At 39.1% G+C, this 21,054-nt stretch overlaps 2 protein-coding genes across 2 annotated transcripts; both read right to left on the bottom strand.

Annotated features, from left to right (window-relative positions):
• Positions 1 to 4,488: 4,488 nt before the first annotated feature.
• On the bottom strand, positions 4,489 to 12,611 carry LOC145490155 (uncharacterized). The gene is made up of 2 exons (XM_081469266.1): positions 12,435 to 12,611; positions 4,489 to 8,338 (listed from the first exon to the last, which is right to left on the bottom strand). Exon 2 carries the CDS (start codon positions 8,301 to 8,303, stop codon positions 4,704 to 4,706), a length of 3,600 nt encoding a protein of 1,199 aa, XP_081325392.1. The 5' UTR covers positions 8,304 to 8,338; positions 12,435 to 12,611; the 3' UTR covers positions 4,489 to 4,703.
• A 3,591-nt stretch (positions 12,612 to 16,202) lies between these two features.
• LOC145490436 (uncharacterized) lies at positions 16,203 to 20,765 on the bottom strand. The gene has a single exon (XM_081469556.1). It carries the CDS (start codon positions 20,763 to 20,765, stop codon positions 17,946 to 17,948), a length of 2,820 nt encoding a protein of 939 aa, XP_081325682.1. The 3' UTR covers positions 16,203 to 17,945.
• Positions 20,766 to 21,054: the final 289 nt, after the last annotated feature.

The following is a 21,054-nucleotide window of genomic DNA, read 5'->3' as shown; positions in this document are numbered from 1 at the left end:
CCTAAGAGGTACGTATTTTGCAGATTTAACACCTCTCGCGAATTAATATCGCTGATTTGCATTTCTAATGGAAACATTGCACAACGAAAACTGTTTACTGTTAAGTGTAAACCCTCTTCCGCTTATGTATAGTGCACAGTTTTGATTAGAAGACTTGGCTTGTTTCCAAAATAGTTTCCAAATGATACTGTGCTATGTTCCTGTTAAGCCTGTGTCGATGTTTGTTTGGTTTTTTTTTATTATTTTCAAAACAAACTTTTATATATTAAAGGTTGTAAACGCTTTTGAAAGTGTTTCATTGTTACATTTAATACTTTAATCCATCGTATGGGAGCAAATTTCTTCCCTTTTTCGCGTTTTCGTTAAATAATTCAAGATGCGTATCGCAACAAAAGACATGATAATTTGCTCTTTTGTGGATTTTCAGGTCGGCCAGACAGAGCCAAGGGGAAATCATCATTAAAAGAACTTCCAAGGTATAAATTTAGGAACCGCCGATGCAAGTGTAGCATTGCGATTGGTCCCCTGCAGGGGCCAAATATTCAATAAGAATCGACTGCTAAGTGGCAGCACTAAAGTATTCACTTTCGTCGGCTCGTTTCTACTTTCTAATAATTTCATTTAATTATAAACTACTGAGAAAGTGCTTGATAAATGCACTAAGTAGATATAATTTGTGTTTTAATTTCTTGCACGCGTTTCCACACACTGGATCGATGCACGAAATTGGACGGATTCAGCAAAATTGTGAAGGGCCTCTGATGGCGAAAACTTTAATGAGCTATCTTGTTCAGTATATACTGGAAAAATTGATCTTATTTTTATCTTTCTTGTTGCGCTAGTTATTGGTGCATTTGTATATCGTGAACCTTCAACCCTTGCATGACTTTCCCTGACGCGGGCCTGATGTTAGTCCAGCAACATCCAAGGCATATGGTTATCAGTGATAAGATTTACACAAAGGGAGCGGAGTATGGAGGCGTATTTCGCGACCAAAGCAGAATCTGTAAATTGAAAACAAGTTTAATTTAATTCTGTTTGAATACGCCTAAAGCAGGTCCGGAAGATCGCGTTACGAATCACCCACGAAATACTTTCTTTAGCACACGCAATTCATCCGTGAAACAAAGATTTGTTCATGCGAAGAAAATAAGCTGCTAGGGCAATGCGTGAAACTTTTGTCTCGAATTATTCTTTACGGAGATGCGGAAGGGCTCCTGATATTTTTTTTTCTTTTTTTTAAATTTTTTTCACGGCCTGATCATCTAGTCCCTGTTGTATCTAAGAGGAATTGTTAAGAGTTATCTAAACTTCTATCTGGCAAGCCTTTAGTCAGTGTTTATGCAATTCAAAATGCTTTTATGAGATTTTTTCTTTCCGTACCTACACACCATACGGATTCTCATTCAAATAAACAGTCCCTAAAATTTCCTTCTTAGTCTGAATAATTCGTCTAAGTCTTTGTTAGATTTTCAGCCCTATAACTTACCAAAACGGAAATTTATAGCACCACACGTGTCTTTTTTTGAATTTCAATTATGTCATCGACACAGTGCTACACAGCACTTCAATACTTTGTTATAGTTACCAAAGTCTTTCATGGTGCAACTGAATATTGCTAAGGGGATAAAACTACTTTCAGCTTGAAATTGAAAATATTTGGAAGCTGCCATCAAGCTATTTTGAACCATAATTAAGTATTAATTTCTTTTTCTTTATTCTTTAAATATATTTAAGTAAATGGTAAATAGAAAAAAATATTGATATACCTAACCTTTTAACATTCGATTAATCAATGAGGGATACGAGCAAGTTTGACGATATTGGGCAAACATTTTCATGAATAAGTTCGGTACGTGATTAATCCCGAAGACAAAGTCGACATTCAATATACGTTGGTCGAATCAAAGAAACTAATATTGAGTTCCTCGAAGTTCAACATTAAATGACCCAAAGTGCTTCGTATGAAACAATTATTATTATAATTCACTACGCAATTATCCGTTCATCGGTAAAGAAAACTCGCCCCTGGAAAGAAATGACCCAAATCTTTTCCGAAACTTTTAAAAATGTTTAATATTTTATAACAGGACTTTTCAGCCTAAATTGCTCTCCTGGAGTTTCTGTTCCAACCTGGAGATATTTCTCATAGCTGATTGCATCGCCAAACCACCATTCATAAAATTTAATTGGAATCAACCGGAAAATTTGGTAGTTCAGAAATTTACGCCAAAGGTCACAAAGGATGCAAAAGCTACTGAAAGACAAGCTAAATCAAGCTCAATAAAGTTAGTGTTATTAAATACGTATTGATTACTAGACAGTGTTAGGTTTGACTGGATGGGGAAATGTCTCTGTTTATTTCACATGGAAAACGTGACAGGAGCTATGGACTCGGACCAGATGATTTTTTTCCCTCCGGCCCTCCCACTCAGTAGGCTCATAATGTACTTCATTCATGTCTTAAACAAAAAATGGCAGTATTTTGGCTTGGTTATCATCATACTGTGGAAAAGCGATATCACATGAAATGGATTATTTAATTTGATTTAGGTTTCTGTACGTGGCATAAAACATTCAAGGCAATAAAGTCTGCATACGAGCCAAATGGCCCATCAGGCCGGAGCTTATTCCGGCTTCTGAAGTATGAAGTAACTAGGAGTATTTCTACTCCCCCCTTTATGGGATACTAGTCCATCGCAGCGTTATCCCCAACTCTAAGTTCGCCGGTACCCATTTATGCACCTGGTTGGATGAGGCCATGAGGCCACCGCGCAATAAAGCTAGAGGCAAATGATTTACGTGAAAACCTACCTCTTGAAGCTCAAAATGCGAGTTGAAAACCTCAAACGTGGCGTCTGGTACTGGTCACGTGCCCCTTAAAGGTTCGCCGTTAGCGGGAAACTTGCATCTAAAACTCTCGATGGGTTTTTGAAAACCGCAAAATTTCTGAGCAGTAAAAGCACTAATAAAGCTATTTATTTTTATAAAATGTTGAGTTTTACTAAAATTGCCCCGTGCCACAGAAAACAACGCCTTTTATTCGTCGGGGTCAATTCTCTTGGTGCAATTTATCGTTCCACGCCTCTTCAGTACTGAAAGCTGACACTTTTGTTGCTCGATCAGAAACTGAAGCTCTTTTTGCCAATGAAGCAAATATTGGAAACAAAGATATCCCTACCTACATATTCAAATCTTTGGGCAACAATTGCACTCGTACCGCATCTAACATTTCTTGAAAAGAAATAGAAATAGACCCAAATAGAGCTGTCTGTACTCCTGGTCTCAAGATCAACTTCAGACACATTGGATACGACTACACTGCAAAATTTTCCAAGCGAGGCCATTGTTCGTAGGTGATGTTTTAACAAACCGCTTGATGTCAGAATAGGTTTACTTTACTCTACTGTACACGAACGGATTAGTGGATTACATCTGACAAAAATCGAGAACTTGCTCCAATTATGTAGGTATCTATGAAGCTTTTTACATTCACCACTTTGACAAGTTTGTTTCCAAGCTCTTATCGTTTGCACAGCTTATAATGCGTTGTCTACGGTTCGCAGCTACAGCCCTTCGGACATCGTCTCCAATATATGTATCAACAACAACAATTTTGTAATATATCTCACCCATAATTAACGACACTTGTTCAAAAGTCGACCCCAAGCCTCGTTTATGCTTTGTCAGGAATGCTATTAAATAAGTAGCTTCCCTCTCCATAGACACTGGGTGCTTCTCATTCAACCACAAATTCTGCATTTTCGAAACGGGGACTCGACAAATGGGAAGGAGATGTAGATTTCGCTTCCTGAGTTAGTTTTAAGCTTCCAGATTATCCGGAAATTGCTGAATTTCTGAAAAATGAACCATTAAGCCAAAAATAAATTCCGGGAGAAAGTCAAAGGGCACGAAAATTCTCGGTAATAAATTTCCGAAAATATCGGTATACCTTGCAAGGTTGTCCTCTTTTTCTGGAAATTCCGGAGATGTTGTTCAATTCGCCGCTGGCAATTTCCAGAAATGTAAATCGGAATGTTTGGTCGAATGGAAAGTGCTCACTGACAAAACTAGAACCATGTTGTTTCATTGCATTATTCAACGGGTGAAAATTATTTTAACATGACAAATTGGTCTACGACCAAATGGAGGTTTGTGATTACTTCCCTGTGCGCTCCAAATCTCGCTATGCAGAACGCTGAGGTGAGCCACTCAATTTAGCTCTTTGCACCGGTGTAAGATTGGAGCGTCCAAAGCGCTGATGAGCCAATTTATAAATTCACCCCATGCAGGAAAAGTATATACTACATCGGGCGTGGAGCTTCCGAGACATCGTGCTACACCCTTAGATCAGCAAATGAAGTGTATGTACTAATAGGTCGAAAAACGTAACCAGGATTCCTACATACTTGTTTATTTGTTTACCTTATTTTTTATTTATTTTATTTACTTCTTTATTTCTACATTTCCACATCGAAAGGTGTTACAAACGTTGCATAGTTTCAATGAACGACAGTTCTTTGTACGGTTAAAATATTTACCTTTCGTGAGGAAGATGCGAGTGTTTCACCCAAAATAGAAAATTCAGAGTAAGGTAAACTTTATAATAATGTTTCAATAAACTTAAGATATCTAAGAAAAAAAGCAAACTTAAAACCACACTAACCGACGTGTAAGGATTTGGGAGGATGGCTTAAGGCAAATTAAGGCTTGTCTTTCTCCATGTTGATTTTTTGAGCACAAATATCCTTAATTGCATTTCGTAATAGTGTCGAGGGTATTCCCGCAGGGATTGTCGTTGATTTTGTTATCCGGTTGTATGCTTTCAAGTCTTTGTTTGTCCAAATGATGTGGAAATGTCCTGAAAGAGTAGATATTTTCTTCATATGCCAATTATTGGATTGAAAATTAAACATTTCAATTACTGCTCCGCCTGGCGCCATAAAAATAGGAAATGCATGAGCAGCCCCGTGCATTCCGAAGAAAATGTCTGCTGAGGCAACAAGTTCCAATTGGCGTTTTAATGGCAATGAATCTAACTGGGCAGCAGTAATATTTAAGTTTGGAAAGCTATTCTCCATTTCATTCATCACATCTTCCTCGTTGACAATTTTCCTGTCGATAACACCCTCTAAATTTCTTGGGTGATTCTGGTAATCTCTTCTGAAGGTGACCAGCACGTTAAGTTTCTTCTGACCGCAGTCTCTGAATCTTGGTTCAGATGGAATGCCAAACCGCTTCAACACAAAAGACCTAAATGGTTGAATGAGATTGGGAGTCACTGCATTCCTGTCCAATAAAGGACAGTTCACTCGCGGATATCTCCAAACCAAGTTTTCAAACATAACGTTATTTGAGTGCTTAAAGATATCATCAGTGCCGAGCTTTATCAGCCTCTGGAACAAGACACTCCAGAAGGGATCCAGTGAAGAGGGAGGATGAGCATCCATTAGCACAATGTTAAGCTTCTCTGGTTCGATTCCCAATCGTTGAGTCGTGATAAAAATGTCCAGCAGGTCAATAATTGTCCAATAAACGTTGGCATATTCAAACCTTTGGATAGCAAGGTATTGGCCTGCATGAAATGATTGCTTCGTTCCAAGAAGTACAGAAATTGAAGGGTTTGCAACTTCAAAAGCCGAGATCCATTTGCTTAACGCGTAATATCCTTCTGCTGAATGTAATCTCTCCTTCGCGTCGTTGACATTACCAACACAATACAACGTGAAGAAGCCTTTCTTTAGGTGAAAAAATTCATCTTCGGCTGCAGGCTGTTCCAAAGAAGTTTCAAGAACCCTGGCGCGGCCAAGCTTTGATTGAATTGTGATATTTCTAAAAAGCACTATCCCTCCATCCATTACATTTATTCTATGTGCACATGATCTGTTTTCATTCTTTTGTAAAACCGCCTTGAAAGTGAGATTACTTGTAATCTTAAGATGGCTGCCACTTTGTGGTATTGCCGTTTTCACTTGTTCTTCATTCTCCCAAATTATCTTTGATGTTCCTTTTGTCGCGAAGTCACTTGTAAATGTCTTCTTAGGCAGATTTTCAGTGGTCGTAAAATTCTTTCTTCGTTCCAAAGGGATCGTCTCAATTAGTCCAGTTCTTAATGGGATCGTCCATTTACCTTGTTCTTTATTTATCTTTGATGTTCCCTTTGTTGCGGAGACACTTGTTAATGTCTTCTTGGGCAGATTTTCAGTGGTCGTAAAATTCTTTCTTCGTTCCGAAGGGATCGCCTCAACTAGTCCAGTTCTTAATAGGATCGTCCATTTACCTTGTTCTTTATTTATCTTTGATGTTCCCTTTGTTGCGGAGACACTTGTTAATGTCTTCTTGGGCAGATTTTCAGAGGTCGTAAAATTCTTTCTTCGTTCCGAAGGGATCGCCTCAACTAGTCCAGTTCTTAATGGGACCGTCCATTTACCTTGCTCTTTATTGTTCCAATTTATCTCTGATGTTCCCTTTGTCGCGAAGTCACTTGTAAATGTCTTGTTGGGCAGATTTTCAGTGGTCGTAAAATTCTTTCTTCGTTCCAAAGGGATCGTCTCAATTAGTCCAGTTCTTAATGGGATCGTCCTTTTACCTTGTTCTTTATTTATCTTTGATGTTCCCTTTGTTGCGGAGACACTTGTTAATGTCTTCTTGGGCAGATTTTCAGAGGTCGTAAAATTCTTTCTTCGTTCCGAAGGGATTGCCTCAACTAGTCCAGTTCTTAATGGGATCGTCCATTTACCTTGTTCTTTATTTATCTTTGATGTTCCCTTTGTTGCGGAGACACTTGTTAATGTCTTCTTGGGCAGATTTTCAGAGGTCGTAAAATTCTTTCTTCGTTCCGAAGGGATCGCCTCAACTAGTCCAGTTCTTAATGGGACCGTCCATTTACCTTGCTCTTTATTGTTCCAATTTATCTCTGATGTTCCCTTTGTCGCGAAGTCACTTGTAAATGTCTTGTTGGGCAGATTTTCAGTGGTCGTAAAATTCTTTCTTCGTTCCAAAGGGATCGTCTCAATTAGTCCAGTTCTTAATGGGATCGTCCTTTTACCTTGTTCTTTATTTATCTTTGATGTTCCCTTTGTTGCGGAGACACTTGTTAATGTCTTCTTGGGCAGATTTTCAGAGGTCGTAAAATTCTTTCTTCGTTCCGAAGGGATTGCCTCAACTAGTCCAGTTCTTAATGGGATCGTCCATTTACCTTGTTCTTTATTTATCTTTGATGTTCCCTTTGTTGCGGAGACACTTGTTAATGTCTTCTTGGGCAGATTTTCAGAGGTCGTAAAATTCTTTCTTCGTTCCGAAGGGATCGCCTCAACTAGTCCAGTTCTTAATGGGACCGTCCATTTACCTTGCTCTTTATTGTTCCAATTTATCTCTGATGTTCCCTTTGTCGCGAAGTCACTTGTAAATGTCTTGTTGGGCAGATTTTCAGTGGTCGTAAAATTCTTTCTTCGTTCCAAAGGGATCGTCTCAATTAGTCCAGTTCTTAATGGGATCGTCCATTTACCTTGTTCTTTATTTATCTTCGATGTTCCCTTTGTTGCGGAGACACTTGTTAATGTCTTCTTGGGCAGATTTTCAGTGGTCGTAAAATTCTTTCTTCGTTCCGAAGGGATCGCCTCAACTAGTCCAGTTCTTAATGGGATCGTCCATTTACCTTGTTCTTTATTGTTCCAATTCATCTTTGACTTTCCCTTTGTCGCGAAGTCACTTGTAAATGTCTTCTTGGGCAGATTTTCAGTGGTCGTAAAATTCTTTCTTCGTTCCGAAGGGATCGCCTCAACTAGTCCAGTTCTTAATGGGATCGTCCATTTACCTTGTTCTTTATTGTTCCAATTTATCTTCGATGTTCCCTTTGTTGCGAAGTCACTTGTTAATGTCTTCCTGGGCAGGTTTTCAGTGGTCCTAAAATTCTTTCTTCGTTCCAAAGGGATGGCCTCAACTAGTCCAGTTCTTAATGGCATCGTCCTTTTACCTTGTTCTTTATTGTTCCAATTTATCTTTGATGTTCCCTTCGTCGCGAAGTCACTTGTAAATGTCTTCTTAGGCAGATTTTCAGTAGTCGTAGAAGTCTTTCTTCGTTCCAAAGGGATCGCCCCAACTAGTCCAGTTCTTAATAGGATCGTCCATTTACCTTGTTCTTTATTGTTCCAATTTATCTTTGGTGTTTCCTTCGTCACAGGCCAAAATTTAAGAAAGTAAAGATTGGTGAAAAATATTATTAAACCAAAAGATAGGATTCCGATTAATTTGGTGCTTTTGATGCGTCGTGGTAAAATATAACTTGCAACAAGGCCAGCCATGTTGATGTCTTTTTTCTCCAGTAACAGTTACTAAGCTGAAAAAATAAAACAGAAGAAAACAGTGAGCGAAAAAAGTGCTCCAGGTAGTTTCCTTTGACACCAAAACTCAATTCGCCGACGCGATGACCTTTGATTTTCGTTGCAATGGATAGGCCTCAGTTATCTCGTTATTGCGCTGATTTGTTTTCAAGATAACACCGAAAATTCGCCGGCGAATAAAACAAAGCTCAGTGTGAAATCGTACGGTGTTGCTATAGTGTGAAAGATCACTTTTGTCTGCTTCGAACGTCTTCCAACACTTATTGACGTCACAAAACTGTATAAAGCTTTGTGATCAAATCTCTCGGCTCGTGACTCCACTTGAGTTTTGAACAATTTATGATCTGTAACACTGTAGACGACCAGGGGGTATTCCCAGAAAAGTTGGGTGGGGTGTGCGGCCCACTTCCCAATACCCTTACCCTATTTATGACCAAAATCTGCGATTTTTGCTACCCTATTCATGACCAGACCAAAAGTTCGATACCATATTTATGACCGTTGCGGCTGGCACAGTTGCCCTAAACATAAGTTATAAAGAGCTTTTGTTGACGGTCTCATTGTTAATGATGAAAAAGTAGTTTCCTCTAAGAAACATACCCAATTCAAGACTAGAGTGCAAAAACATACCCTATTTAAGACCGAAATGGCCAAAAAAACTCTACCCTTTGGGGCAGCACATACCTATATAGCCCATATAAGGGAGTATCTTCGCCCCCCCCCCCCCCCCACCCCCGCCCGTGTAGACGGTTGGAAAATGACAGCGTGAATTCTCAAGTTCTACCGTCTTGCGCTGATAACTTAGCGAAATCTGTTGAAAAATAACTAAGATATTGACTTCGGCCTTGTGTTGCCAATGTTAAAAGTGACGATATCACGGCGTCCTTCTGCAACCAACAATGGATCTCAGCAGAAGCTTCTGATTTCAGTTATTTAAATCGTGCAGTGAGTCATTGATCAAGCCATTAACCTAGCCCCCAACATGACATCCACAATTTCAGACCCCACGCTTTTCGTGCGAGATTACAATATCAGGCCCCGACAATGTCAGACCCCACGCTTTTCGCGGGAGACTACAATTTCAGGCCCCCAACATGACACCTACAATCTCAGACCCCACTCCATACGAGTGTCTGGGATGTGACCGACAGTCCAAAGACATGCCGGGCTTCAGAGGGTCGGGAAAAGGCAGTGCGTTGGCGTTCTATTCCTACGACGAAGACGCAGGACACCCAGGTTACTGTACATAGTCTTGTGCGAGTAGGTACGGCAATTATTGGGATCCCCTCGAGAGTGATTGGGAACAACTGAATGCGGCTGAACCACCGAATGAGGATGAACAACCAAATGAGGTGATTAATTGAAAGGAACATGAGAGATTTTAGTATTTAAGCGAGACTCCGGAACTTGTTATATTCACTTTTTTTTTTTTTTTTCAATAAAAGAAGTTCAATAAACTAGCAATTCGTTGATCATTCCGATTAGGTCGTCCTACAAGCTTGTTTCTGAGGTTATTTCTATAACTGAGGTATATTTAGCAACTTTAACTACGTCTTTCTAGTTTACAGTAGATAAGTGAAGTACAAGCAAATGGTTTGTCCCTGTGGGGAAATTAGAATTTGTTACAATTAAGGAGAGGCCAAACGTGAAAATTCATTTTAAAATTTTCAGTCAATTACATGTATTTATGTGGAATAAATTGGTCATTTAATAGGAGTCCATACCCGCTGGTTGCAAGCAGACGACTTATTTTCACCTGTAAGACATTGCTTAAATCGGTATTTGAAAATAGTGAAAGATGCCTTCCAGTGCTGACGATGAATATAACTATAAAAATTTCGGGCGTGAAATTATACAAATATCCCAATAAAGAAATGCTATAAAATCACCTTACGCTTGATCTTTATCAACGTGTTATACACTTCTCGTCGGTCTACCTTATTGCATAGAAAAGCTTTGGTACATTAAACGAGTAATTTGCGAGTGTGAGAATTGCGTGACTACATGAAGCAATCGGATAATAACTTCTGAGACGGACATGATGCCAATCTGTCAGCGAAGTCTGCTCATAAACAAAGGCATTTCGAGGTCAAAAAAAGTTTCAAGACGCTGGTTGCGTGACTTGAAACAAAGTGATGCATATAATTATCTTAGAACGTTCTGGGACCGATGTTTGCTTCAAAAATATATTTTAAAAGCATTTATAATTTATATATTTCCTTTAAAAAAAAAAGTAGTGCCAGAATACGGTAATAAGAAACGCGATGCTGTTAAGTCTATAGGCTAGAAAGGAAGTAGCAACAATGGCGACTTTCTCTTCCAGTGAACTTGCAGTTTGTTATTCGTAATAGCCATATTTCATAATTTCAATCCACTACTGAAAAATTACTGTATTACTTAGCACAACAGTTGACATAAAGTTAAACACGACACATAAAACGGTCAAACCCGACTAATATGATCGGGGTCTGATCCGGGGGGGGTGGCACTGCCATATATGGGCTATATAGGTATGTGACGCTATGAAAGGTATGGCTTTCAAGCAGTTTACTCTAGGATAGGGTTTACAAATCAGAGTGGTTTGGGTCTAGAATAGGGTATTGTTTTTCACAAAACTGACTGGTTGGTTGAAGATTTTATCTACAGTAAGGAAACCAGGAATTGGCACTCAAAAATATAAAAAAATCAAACCGGCAAGTTTAAATTTACGCAAATCAGCCTCAACAGTGTCGACAGATAGGGGGATTTGGGGAGTTTACTCTAGTATAGGGTAGCAAAATTCAGCTGAACTAGCTCTGGTATAGGCAAAGGGTTCCAGGTTCCCAGCGGAACATCCCCAGCCAGAAATTCCCAAAGTACCCCCCCCCCCCGGGGGTCTGATATGGTACGCTGGGGTCTGATATGGTAGGTCTGGGTCTCCTATTTTATGTTGGGGTCTGATATGGAGGGCCTGATATGGCAGGCCACCTTCCAACTCCAATAGCCAACGTTACTGTTGTCTAAGAATGTCAGGCATTCACATTTCCACTGTCCAGATATGATAGACTATCTTTACATTATGGCATGTTCAGTTATCAAGCAACAACTCAAAAATTGGCTGAGGGGTCTAAAGCAAGTAACCTTTATAATGCACGACCCCATAAGCCACTGAGCTTTAATTTTAATCGTGCCTAAATAATAATCTGTCTCTGTCTGTTCTGTGATATCGAAATCATGGTAGCGGTTAATTACCGAGCGACACGTGAGAATAAGAAATCTCGTAGTTGCGAATTTAATTTCGATTAAATAAGCAGCAGCAAAGTTTACAAAGCTTGAAAAAAAAAAGTTGCAGGAGCTTGTAGTCGAGTGAAATTTGTAATACATAAGCGGTCATTTATTCGAAATTGTACGTGAAAAATAATTTGAGCGAGTGATTTTCCGTGCAGTTTGAACACAGTTTACATGCAGAGTTTGTAACTGGGTTTGTTCATAACTGAAACAACCAGCGACTCTGTTATTTTGTCACTCAAGACGCTTAATAAAGCTCATCACTAAGCCCTGAAGACAAACTTCTGTGTGTTGTATTACTGCTTTCGCTGCTTCTACACGACTTTCGAAATCAAAACGCTCTTTGTAATGTTCTCCGTCAATCAAATAGCGGTACTTTTCATAGAATACTGTTCTGCCGAAGCGGTTTCACACAGCGAAAATGTTGGCGATGGCGAACTCTTAGGTACGTTTGAAAGCGAACAGAGATGATAGCTACGATTTATTCCTGCTTGAGCTTTGTCTCTAGTTGTTGTCGGGGGAAGTGAAATCTGTCGGCATGTTGCCGATATGCTTATCTCCTTGTTGCGCACTCTTATTTTTTGTGCGGACACATTAGCTTATACCATGCTCTAAAGTCCAGCGATGTGGCAGACGAAATGGTGCGTGTACGCAGCGTTCACCTTTTTCACCTAAAGTTTTTCTGTACAACAGTCTTAATTTCATCTTCTCTCTGCAAGTGTTATTAGAAATGAAAATAGTATCGCGGCAAAGGTCACGATAATTCGGCCCGCCGACCACAAGTACAAACTGATTTCATGACGCGACAGTAAATAAGAAACTTACTTTTATATTCGGACTTTTCAATGTCTGTGTGTTCCTTCCAAAGCACGATATTCCCTTTATTCGAAGCTACCTTCCTTGTTCCCGACATTTACGCCGTGAGGGAATTCACTTTCGCAGTCTAATATTTCATAAAAGGTACCGCTGTACAAAGATGTTTTGACTTCCGTCCCCCCGGGGGGGGGGAGTACTCCAAGAAAAGTTGGGTAGGGGTAGGCGGCCCACTTCCCAAAACCCTTACCCTATTTATGACCAAAATCTGCGATTTTCCATACCTTATTTATGACCTGGCCAAAACTTCGATACCCTATTTATGACCGTTGCGGCTGGCGCAGTTGCCCTAAATTTAAGTTACGAAGGGCTTTTGTCGATGTTCTTATTGATAATGATGAAAAAGTAGCTTCTTCTAAGAAACATACCCAATTCAAGACAAAAGTGCTAAAACCATACCCTATTTAAGACCAAAATGGCCAAAATCGATACCCTATTTATCACCAAAACGACTGAAAAACACTACCCTTGGGGGCTGCACATACCTATACAGCCCATATAAGGGAGTACCCCCTCCCCCCCCCTCCCCCACCACGGGCTTCCGTCGAAGGACGCCTGGCAGTCAAAACAGTCTGGTAACTATTTGCTTAGCTGAGCTTCTATGACCAGAGCTAACTGACCAGTTTTGTTCCCTTTCAATATCAAACAAATTCACAGCGGCCTTTTCACCTTATCTGTCCAATATTGACAATATCCTAACCTTCCCGTCCACCCCAAGAAAAACTGATTAGCTCTTTAGTTTTGACTGATCAGTACTCAAGACAGTCCAAAACTTAATCTACTTGTAATTACTTCCAAGTGCCGTTATCAAACGCCTACGCGAGGATTTGCGAAAGAAAATTACTTCTTGGTGTTAATTGGAGTTTCCGACAGCGTTAAAGTGGAAAAGATCAAAAGTGAAAATATGTATTTACGGCAAAACACTATTCACTTTATAATTTTTCTTACTGGCTGGAGAGCCAGAAACGAATTAAAAGAAAATGACACTAAGTTAAGAGAGTTATTGTCAGTGGTTTTCTAAGAAAAAGCGCAAACCTTTTTTTAAATTGATGTTCAAATCCAAAGATCGCTGTGATTACTACTTGATTCTTCATGTAAATTGCACATTAACGAAAAGAAATTTAAGGTAAACTTAGCTAGATTATAATTGGCGGGAAAGATTTAATTAATTCCACTCGGAAAAATAATATCTCCTAAACCCCAAATGGAAGTAATTGCTTTATATTGAAAGAAGTTCCCCAATTCAAAATTCATGGCCGAAAACAAAATTTGGGGAAGAAAAAAATTAGGAGCAAAATACGATTTTTGTTACTCAGCTTAGTCCCCTTTTAGTGCAAAGTCACGGAACTCTTGAGTTCGAGCTTTCATCAAGTGAGTTATACTCAAGGAAATACAACCACATTTTAACTTCGTTTTCTAAAACCTGCGATGAGGTGCAGGTTGAGTTACTTTCGCGCTCTCAGGAAAAGGAAAATTCTTATACATTCTCTTATGCAGTCGCACGAAAGCAGTGCCTAATTAAATCTTTTTAAAAAAAAAACTTGTTAAATTGATTGTGCCGGTTGTCTTGAATGATCTTTTTAGCACGGAGTAATGAAGTAGGAGACTCTATGCCCATTCATAAAGGAGAAAGGTCGAGAAAATATCATATGTTTCAATTTGACTTTAAAATAATTTGACTTTAAAATATTTCACCTCCCTTAAAATCAAGTACTTGGTTAAACAGCAACAAATCACGCGTGGACTTCTCGCAATCCCGCTCGTGACTCGTATTGGGCGTAACGGCCAATGGGCCCTTTGCACGATCCGGTCACATGGTACTGAATTAATTATGCAAACAAAAAATTCGTACCAGTCCAGCCCGACTTTCCTTTGTTTTGGAAGTCCCACTGTGTAACTTGTGTCCAAGCGTGATTTATTCCGTACCATGTGACCGAATCCTGCAAAGGGCCTATTCCCTCAATGAGAGTCGCCTGCACGGAATCATGGTAGTTGTATTCATGAAAAACAAATATCCAGTCTGAGATGATGAACATAGAGAGACTCTCAATTGCGAGTGGGGATGAGCGGGGGTCCCTTTGACGGTTAAAAATATATGGTTGGCCATTCGTTTCAAAATTACGACAAAGTATACGCGGGTTTTTCTGCCGCGTATACTTGTTTACATACGTTACATACGTTATTTTCAAAACAAACTTTTATATATTAAAGGTTGTAAACGCTTTTGACGGTGTTTCATTATTTTACATTTAATACTTTAATCCATCGTAAGGGAGCAAATTTCTTCCCTTTTTCGCGTTTTCGTTAAATAATTCAAGATGTGTATCGCAACAAAAGACATGATAATTTGCTCTTTTGTGGATTTTCAGGTCGGCCAGACAGAGCCAAGGGGAAATCATCATTAAAAGAACTTCCAAGGTATAAATTTAGGAACCGCCGATGCAAGTGTAACATTGCGATTGGTCCCCTGCAGGGGCCAAATATTCAATAAGAATCGACTGCTAAGTGGCAGCACTAAAGTATTCACTTTCGTCGGCTCGTTTCTACTTTCTAATAATTTCATTTAATTATAAACTACTGAGAAAGTGCTTGATAAATGCACTAAGTAGATATAATTTGTGTTTTAATTTCTTGCGCGCGTTTCCACACACTGGATGCACGAAATTGGACGGATTCAGCAAAATTGTGAAGGGCCTCTGATGGCGAAAACTTTAATGAGCTATCTTGTTCAGTATATGCTGGAAAAATTGATCTTATTTTTATCTTTCTTGTTGCGCTAGTTATTGGTGCATTTGTATATCGTGAACCTTCAACCCTTGCATGACTTCCCCTGACGCGGGCCTGATGTTAGTCCAGCAACATCCAAGGCATATGGTTATCAGTGATAAGATTTACACAAAGGGAGCGGAGTATGGAGGCGTATTTCGCGACCAAAGCAGAATCTGTAAATTGAAAACAAGTTTAATTTAATTCTGTTTGAATACGCCTAAAGCTGGTCCGGAAGATCGCGTTACGAATCACCCACGAAATACTTTCTTTAGCACACGCAATTCATCCGTGGAACAAAGATTTGTTCATGCGAAGAAAATAAGCTGCTAGGGACAATGCGTGAAACTTTTGTCTCGAATTATTCTTTACGGAGATGCGGAAGGGCCTGTCCCTGTTATATCTAAGGGAAATTGTTAAGAGTTATCTAAACTTCTATCTGGCAAGCCTTTAGTCAGTGTTTATGCAATTCAAAATGCTTTTATGAGAGTTTTTCTTTCCGTACCTACACACCATACGGATTCTCATTCAAATAAACAGTCCCTAAAATTTCCTTCTTAGTCTGAATAATTCGTCTAAGTCTTTGTTAGATTTTCAGCCCTATAAATTACCAAACCGGAAATTTATAGCACCCCACGTGTCTTTTTTTGAATTTCAATTATATCATCGACACAGTGCTACACAGCACTTCAATACTTTGTTATAGTTACCAAAGTCTTTCATGGTGCAACTGAATATTGCTAAGGGGATAAAACTACTTTCAGCTTGAAATTGAAAATATTTGGAAGCTGCCATCAAGCTATTTTGAACCATAATTAAGTATTAATTTCTTTTTTCTTTATTCTTTAAATATATTTAAGTAAATGGTAAATAGAAAAAAATATTGATATACCTAACCTTTAAACATTCGATTAATCAATGAGGGATACGAGCAAGTTTGACGATATTGGGCAAACATTTTCATGAATAAGTTCGGTACGTGATTAATCCCGAAGACAAAGTCGACATTCAATATACGTTGGTCGAATCAAAGAAACTAATATTAGTTCCTCGAAGTCCAACATTAAATGACCCAAAGTACTTCGTCTGAAACAATTATTATTATAATTCCCTACGCAATTATCCGTTCATCGGTAAAGAAAACTCGCCCCTGGAAAGAAATGACCCAAATCTTTTCCGAAACTTTTAAAAATGTTTAATATTTTATAACAGGACTTTTCAGCCTAAATTGCTCTCCTAGAGTTTCTGTTCCAACCTGGAGATATTTCTCATAGCTGATTGCATCGCCAAGCCATCATTCATAAAATTTAATTGGAATCAACCGGAAAATTTGGTAGTTCAGAAATTTACGCCAAAAGTCACAAAGGATGCAAAAACTACTGAAAGACAAGCGAAATCAAGCTCAATAAAGTTAGTGTTATTAAATACGTATTGATTACTAGACAGTGTTAGGTTTGACTGGATGGGAAAATGTCTCTGTTTATTTCACATGGAAAACGTGACAGGAGCTATGGACTCGGACCAGATGATTTTTTTCCCTCCGGCCCTCCCACTCAGTAGGCTCATAATGTACTTCATTCATGTCTTAAACAAAAAATTGCAGTATTTTGGTTTGGTTATTATCATACTGTGGAAAAGCGATATCACATGAAATGGATTATTTAATTTGATTTAGGTTTCTGTACGTGGCATAAAACATTCAAGGCAATAAAGTCTGCATACGAACCAAATGGCCCATCGAGAGAATGAACCATTAAGCCAAAAATAAATTCCGGGTGAAACTCAAAGGGCACGAAAATTCTCGGTAAGAAATTTCCGAAAATATCGGTATACCTTGCAAGGTTGTCCTCTTTTTCTGGAAATTCCGGAGATGTTGTTCAAGTCGCCGCTGGCAATTTCCAGAAATACAAATCGGAATGTTTGGTCGAATGGAAAGTGCCCACTGACAAAACTAGAACCATGTTGTTTTATTGCATTATTCAACGGGTGAAAATTATTTTAACATGACAAATTGGTCTACGACCAAACGGAGGTTTGTGATTACTTCCCTGTGCGCTCCAAATCTCGCTATGCAGAACGCTGAGGTGAGCCACTCAATTTAGCTCTTTGCACCGGTGTAAGATTGGAGCGTCCAAAGCGCTGATGAGCCAATTCATTGGTTCACCCCATGCAGAAAGAGTATACAAATAAAGAAAAAGTTGAGCCACTCTTTTTAGCTCTTTGCACCGATGTAATATTGGGTGTCCAAAGCGCTGATGAGCCAATTTATAACTTCACCCCATGCAGGAAAAGTATATACTACATCGGTCTCGGAGCTTCCGAGACATCGTGCTACACCCCTAGATCAGCAAATGAAGTGTATGTACTAATAGGTCGAAAAACGTAACCAGGATTCCTACATACTTGTTTATTTGTTTATCTTATTTTTTATTTATTTTATTTACTTCTTTATTTCTACATTTCCACATCGAAAGGTGTTACAAACGTTGCATAGTTTCAATGAACGACAGTTCTTTGTACGGTTAAAATATTTACCTTTCGTGAGGAAGATGCGAGTGTTTCACCCAAAATAAAAAATTCAGAGTAAGGTAAACTTTGTAATAATGTTTCAATAAACTGAAGATATCTAAGAAAAAAAGCAAACTGAAAACCAAACTAACCGACGTGTAAGGATTTGGGAGGATGGCTTAAGGCAAATTAAGGCTTGTCTTTCTCCATGTTGACTTTTTGAGCACAAATATCCTCAATTGCATTTCGTAATAGTGCCGAGGGTATTCCCGCAGGGATTGTCGTTGATTTTGTTATCCGGTTGTATGCTTTCAAGTCTTTGCTTGTCCAAATGATGTGAAAATGTCCTGAAAGAGTAGATATTCTCTTCATATGCCAATTATTGGATTGAAAATTAAACATTTCAATTACTGCTCCGCCTGGCGCCATAAAAATAGGAAATGCATGAGCAGCCCCGTGCATTCCGAAGAAAATGTCTGCTGAGGCAACAAGTTCCAATTGGCGTTTTAATGGCAATGAATCTAACTGGGCAGCAGTAATATTTAAGTTTGGAAAGCTATTCTCCATTTCATTCATCACATCTTCCTCGTTGGCAATTTTCCTGTCGATAATACCCTCTAAATTTCTTGGGTGATTCTGGTAATCTCTTCTGAAGGTGACCAGCACGTTAAGTTTCTTCTGACCGCAGTCTCTGAATCTTGGTTCAGATGGAATGCCAAACCGCTTCAACACAAAAGACCTAAATGGTTGAATGAGATTGGGAGTCACTGCATTCCTGTCCAATAAAGGACAGTTCACTCGCGGATATCTCCAAACCAAGTTTTCAAACATAACGTTATTTGAGTGCTTAAAGATATCATCAGTGCCGAGCTTTATCAGCCTCTGGAACAAGACACTCCAGAAGGGATCCAGTGAAGAGGGAGGATGAGCATCCATTAGCACAATGTTAAGCTTCTCTGGTTCGATTCCCAATCGTTGAGTCGTGATAAAAATGTCCAGCAGGTCAATAATTGTCCAATAAACGTTGGCATATTCAAACCTTTGGATAGCAAGGTATTGGCCTGCATGAAATGATTGCTTCGTTCCAAGAAGTACAGAAATTGAAGGGCTTGCAACTTCAAAAGCCGAGATCCATTTGCTTAACGCGTAATATCCTTCTGCTGAATGTAATCTCTCCTTCGCGTCGTTGACATTACCAACACAATACAACGTGAAGAAGCCTTTCTTTAGGTGAAAAAATTCATCTTCGGCTGCAGGCTGTTTCAAAGAAGTTTCAAGAACCCTGGCGCGGCCAAGCTTTGATTGAATTGTGATATTTCTAAAAAGCACTATCCCTCCATCCATTACATTTATTCTATGTGCACATGATCTGTTTTCATTCTTTTGTAAAACCGCCTTGAAAGTGAGATTACTTGCAATCGTAAGATGGCTGCCACTTTGTGGTATTGCCGTTTTCACTTGTTCTTCATTCTCCCAAATTATCTTTGATGTTCCTTTTGTCGCGAAGTCACTTGTAAATGTCTTCTTAGGCAGATTTTCAGTGGTCGTAAAATTCTTTCTTCGTTCTGAAGGGATCGCCTCAACTAGTCCAGTTCTTAATGGGACCGTCCATTTACCTTGTTCTTTATTGTTCCAATTTATCTCTGATGTTCCCTTTGTCGCGAAGTCACTTGTAAATGTCTTCTTGGGCAGATTTTCAGTAGTCGTAAAATTCTTTCTTCGTTCCAAAGGGATGGCCTCAACTAGTCCAGTTCTTAATGGGATCGTCCATTTACCTTGTTCTTTATTCTTCCAATTCATCTTTGATGTTCCCTTTGTCGCGAAGTCACTTGTAAATGTCTTGTTGGGCAGATTTTCAGTGGTCGTAAAATTCTTTCTTCGTTCCAAAGGGATCGTCTCAATTAGTCCAGTTCTTAATGGGATCGTCCATTTACCTTGTTCTTTATTTATCTTTGATGTTCCCTTTGTTGCGGAGACACTTGTTAATGTCTTCTTGGGCAGATTTTCAGTGGTCGTAAAATTCTTTCTTCGTTCCGAAGGGATCGCCTCAACTAGTCCAGTTCTTAATGGGATCGTCCTTTTACCTTGTTCTTTATTGTTCCAATTTATCTCTGATGTTCCCTTTGTCGCGAAGTCACTTGTAAATGTCTTGTTGGGCAGATTTTCAGTGGTCGTAAAATTCTTTCTTCGTTCCAAAGGGATGGCCTCAACTAGTCCAGTTCTTAATGGGATCGTCCATTTACCTTGTTCTTTATTTATCTTTGATGTTCCCTTTGTTGCGGAGACACTTGTTAATGTCTTCTTGGGCAGATTTTCAGAGGTCGTAAAATTCTTTCTTCGTTCCGAAGGGATCGCCTCAACTAGTCCAGTTCTTAATGGGACCGTCCATTTACCTTGCTCTTTATTGTTCCAATTTATTTCTGATGTTCCCTTTGTCGCGAAGTCACTTGTAAATGTCTTGTTGGGCAGATTTTCAGTGGTCGTAAAATTCTTTCTTCGTTCCAAAGGGATCGTCTCAATTAGTCCAGTTCTTAATGGGATCGTCCATTTACCTTGTTCTTTATTTATCTTTGATGTTCCCTTTGTTGCGGAGACACTTGTAAATGTCTTGTTGGGCAGATTTTCAGTGGTCGTAAAATTCTTTCTTCGTTCCAAAGGGATGGCCTCAACTAGTCCAGTTCTTAATGGGATCGTCCATTTACCTTGTTCTTTATTGTTCCAATTCATCTTTGACTTTCCCTTTGTCGCGAAGTCACTTGTAAATGTCTTCTTGGGCAGATTTTCAGTAGTCGTAAAATTCTTTCTTCGTTCCGAAGGGATCGCCTCAACTAGTCCAGTTCTTAATGGGATCGTCCATTTACCTTGTTCTTTATTGTTCCAATTTATCTTCGATGTTCCCTTTGTTGCGAAGTCACTTGTTAATGTCTTCCTGGGCAGGTTTTCAGTGGTCGTAAAATTCTTTCTTCGTTCCAAAGGGATGGCCTCAACTAGTCCAGTTCTTAATGGCATCGTCCTTTTACCTTGTTCTTTATTGTTCCAATTTATCTTTGATGTTCCCTTCGTCGCGAAGTCACTTGTAAATGTCTTCTTAGGCAAATTTTCAGTAGTCCTAGAAGTCTTTCTTCGTTCCAAAGGGATCGCCCCAACTAGTCCAGTTCTTAATGGGATCGTCCATTTACCTTGTTCTTTATTGTTCCAATTTATCTTTGGTGTTTCCTTCGTCACAGGCCAAAATTTAAGAAAGTAAAAGATTGGTGAAAAATATTATTAAACCAAAAGATAGGATTCCGATTAATTT

This window comes from Orbicella franksi, chromosome 6 (genome assembly GCF_964199315.1).
Source record: "Orbicella franksi chromosome 6, jaOrbFran1.1, whole genome shotgun sequence".
Lineage (NCBI taxonomy): Eukaryota > Metazoa > Cnidaria > Anthozoa > Scleractinia > Merulinidae > Orbicella > Orbicella franksi.
Note: the sequence above shows the minus strand (reverse complement) of the source record. Positions and strands in the feature narration are given on the sequence as shown.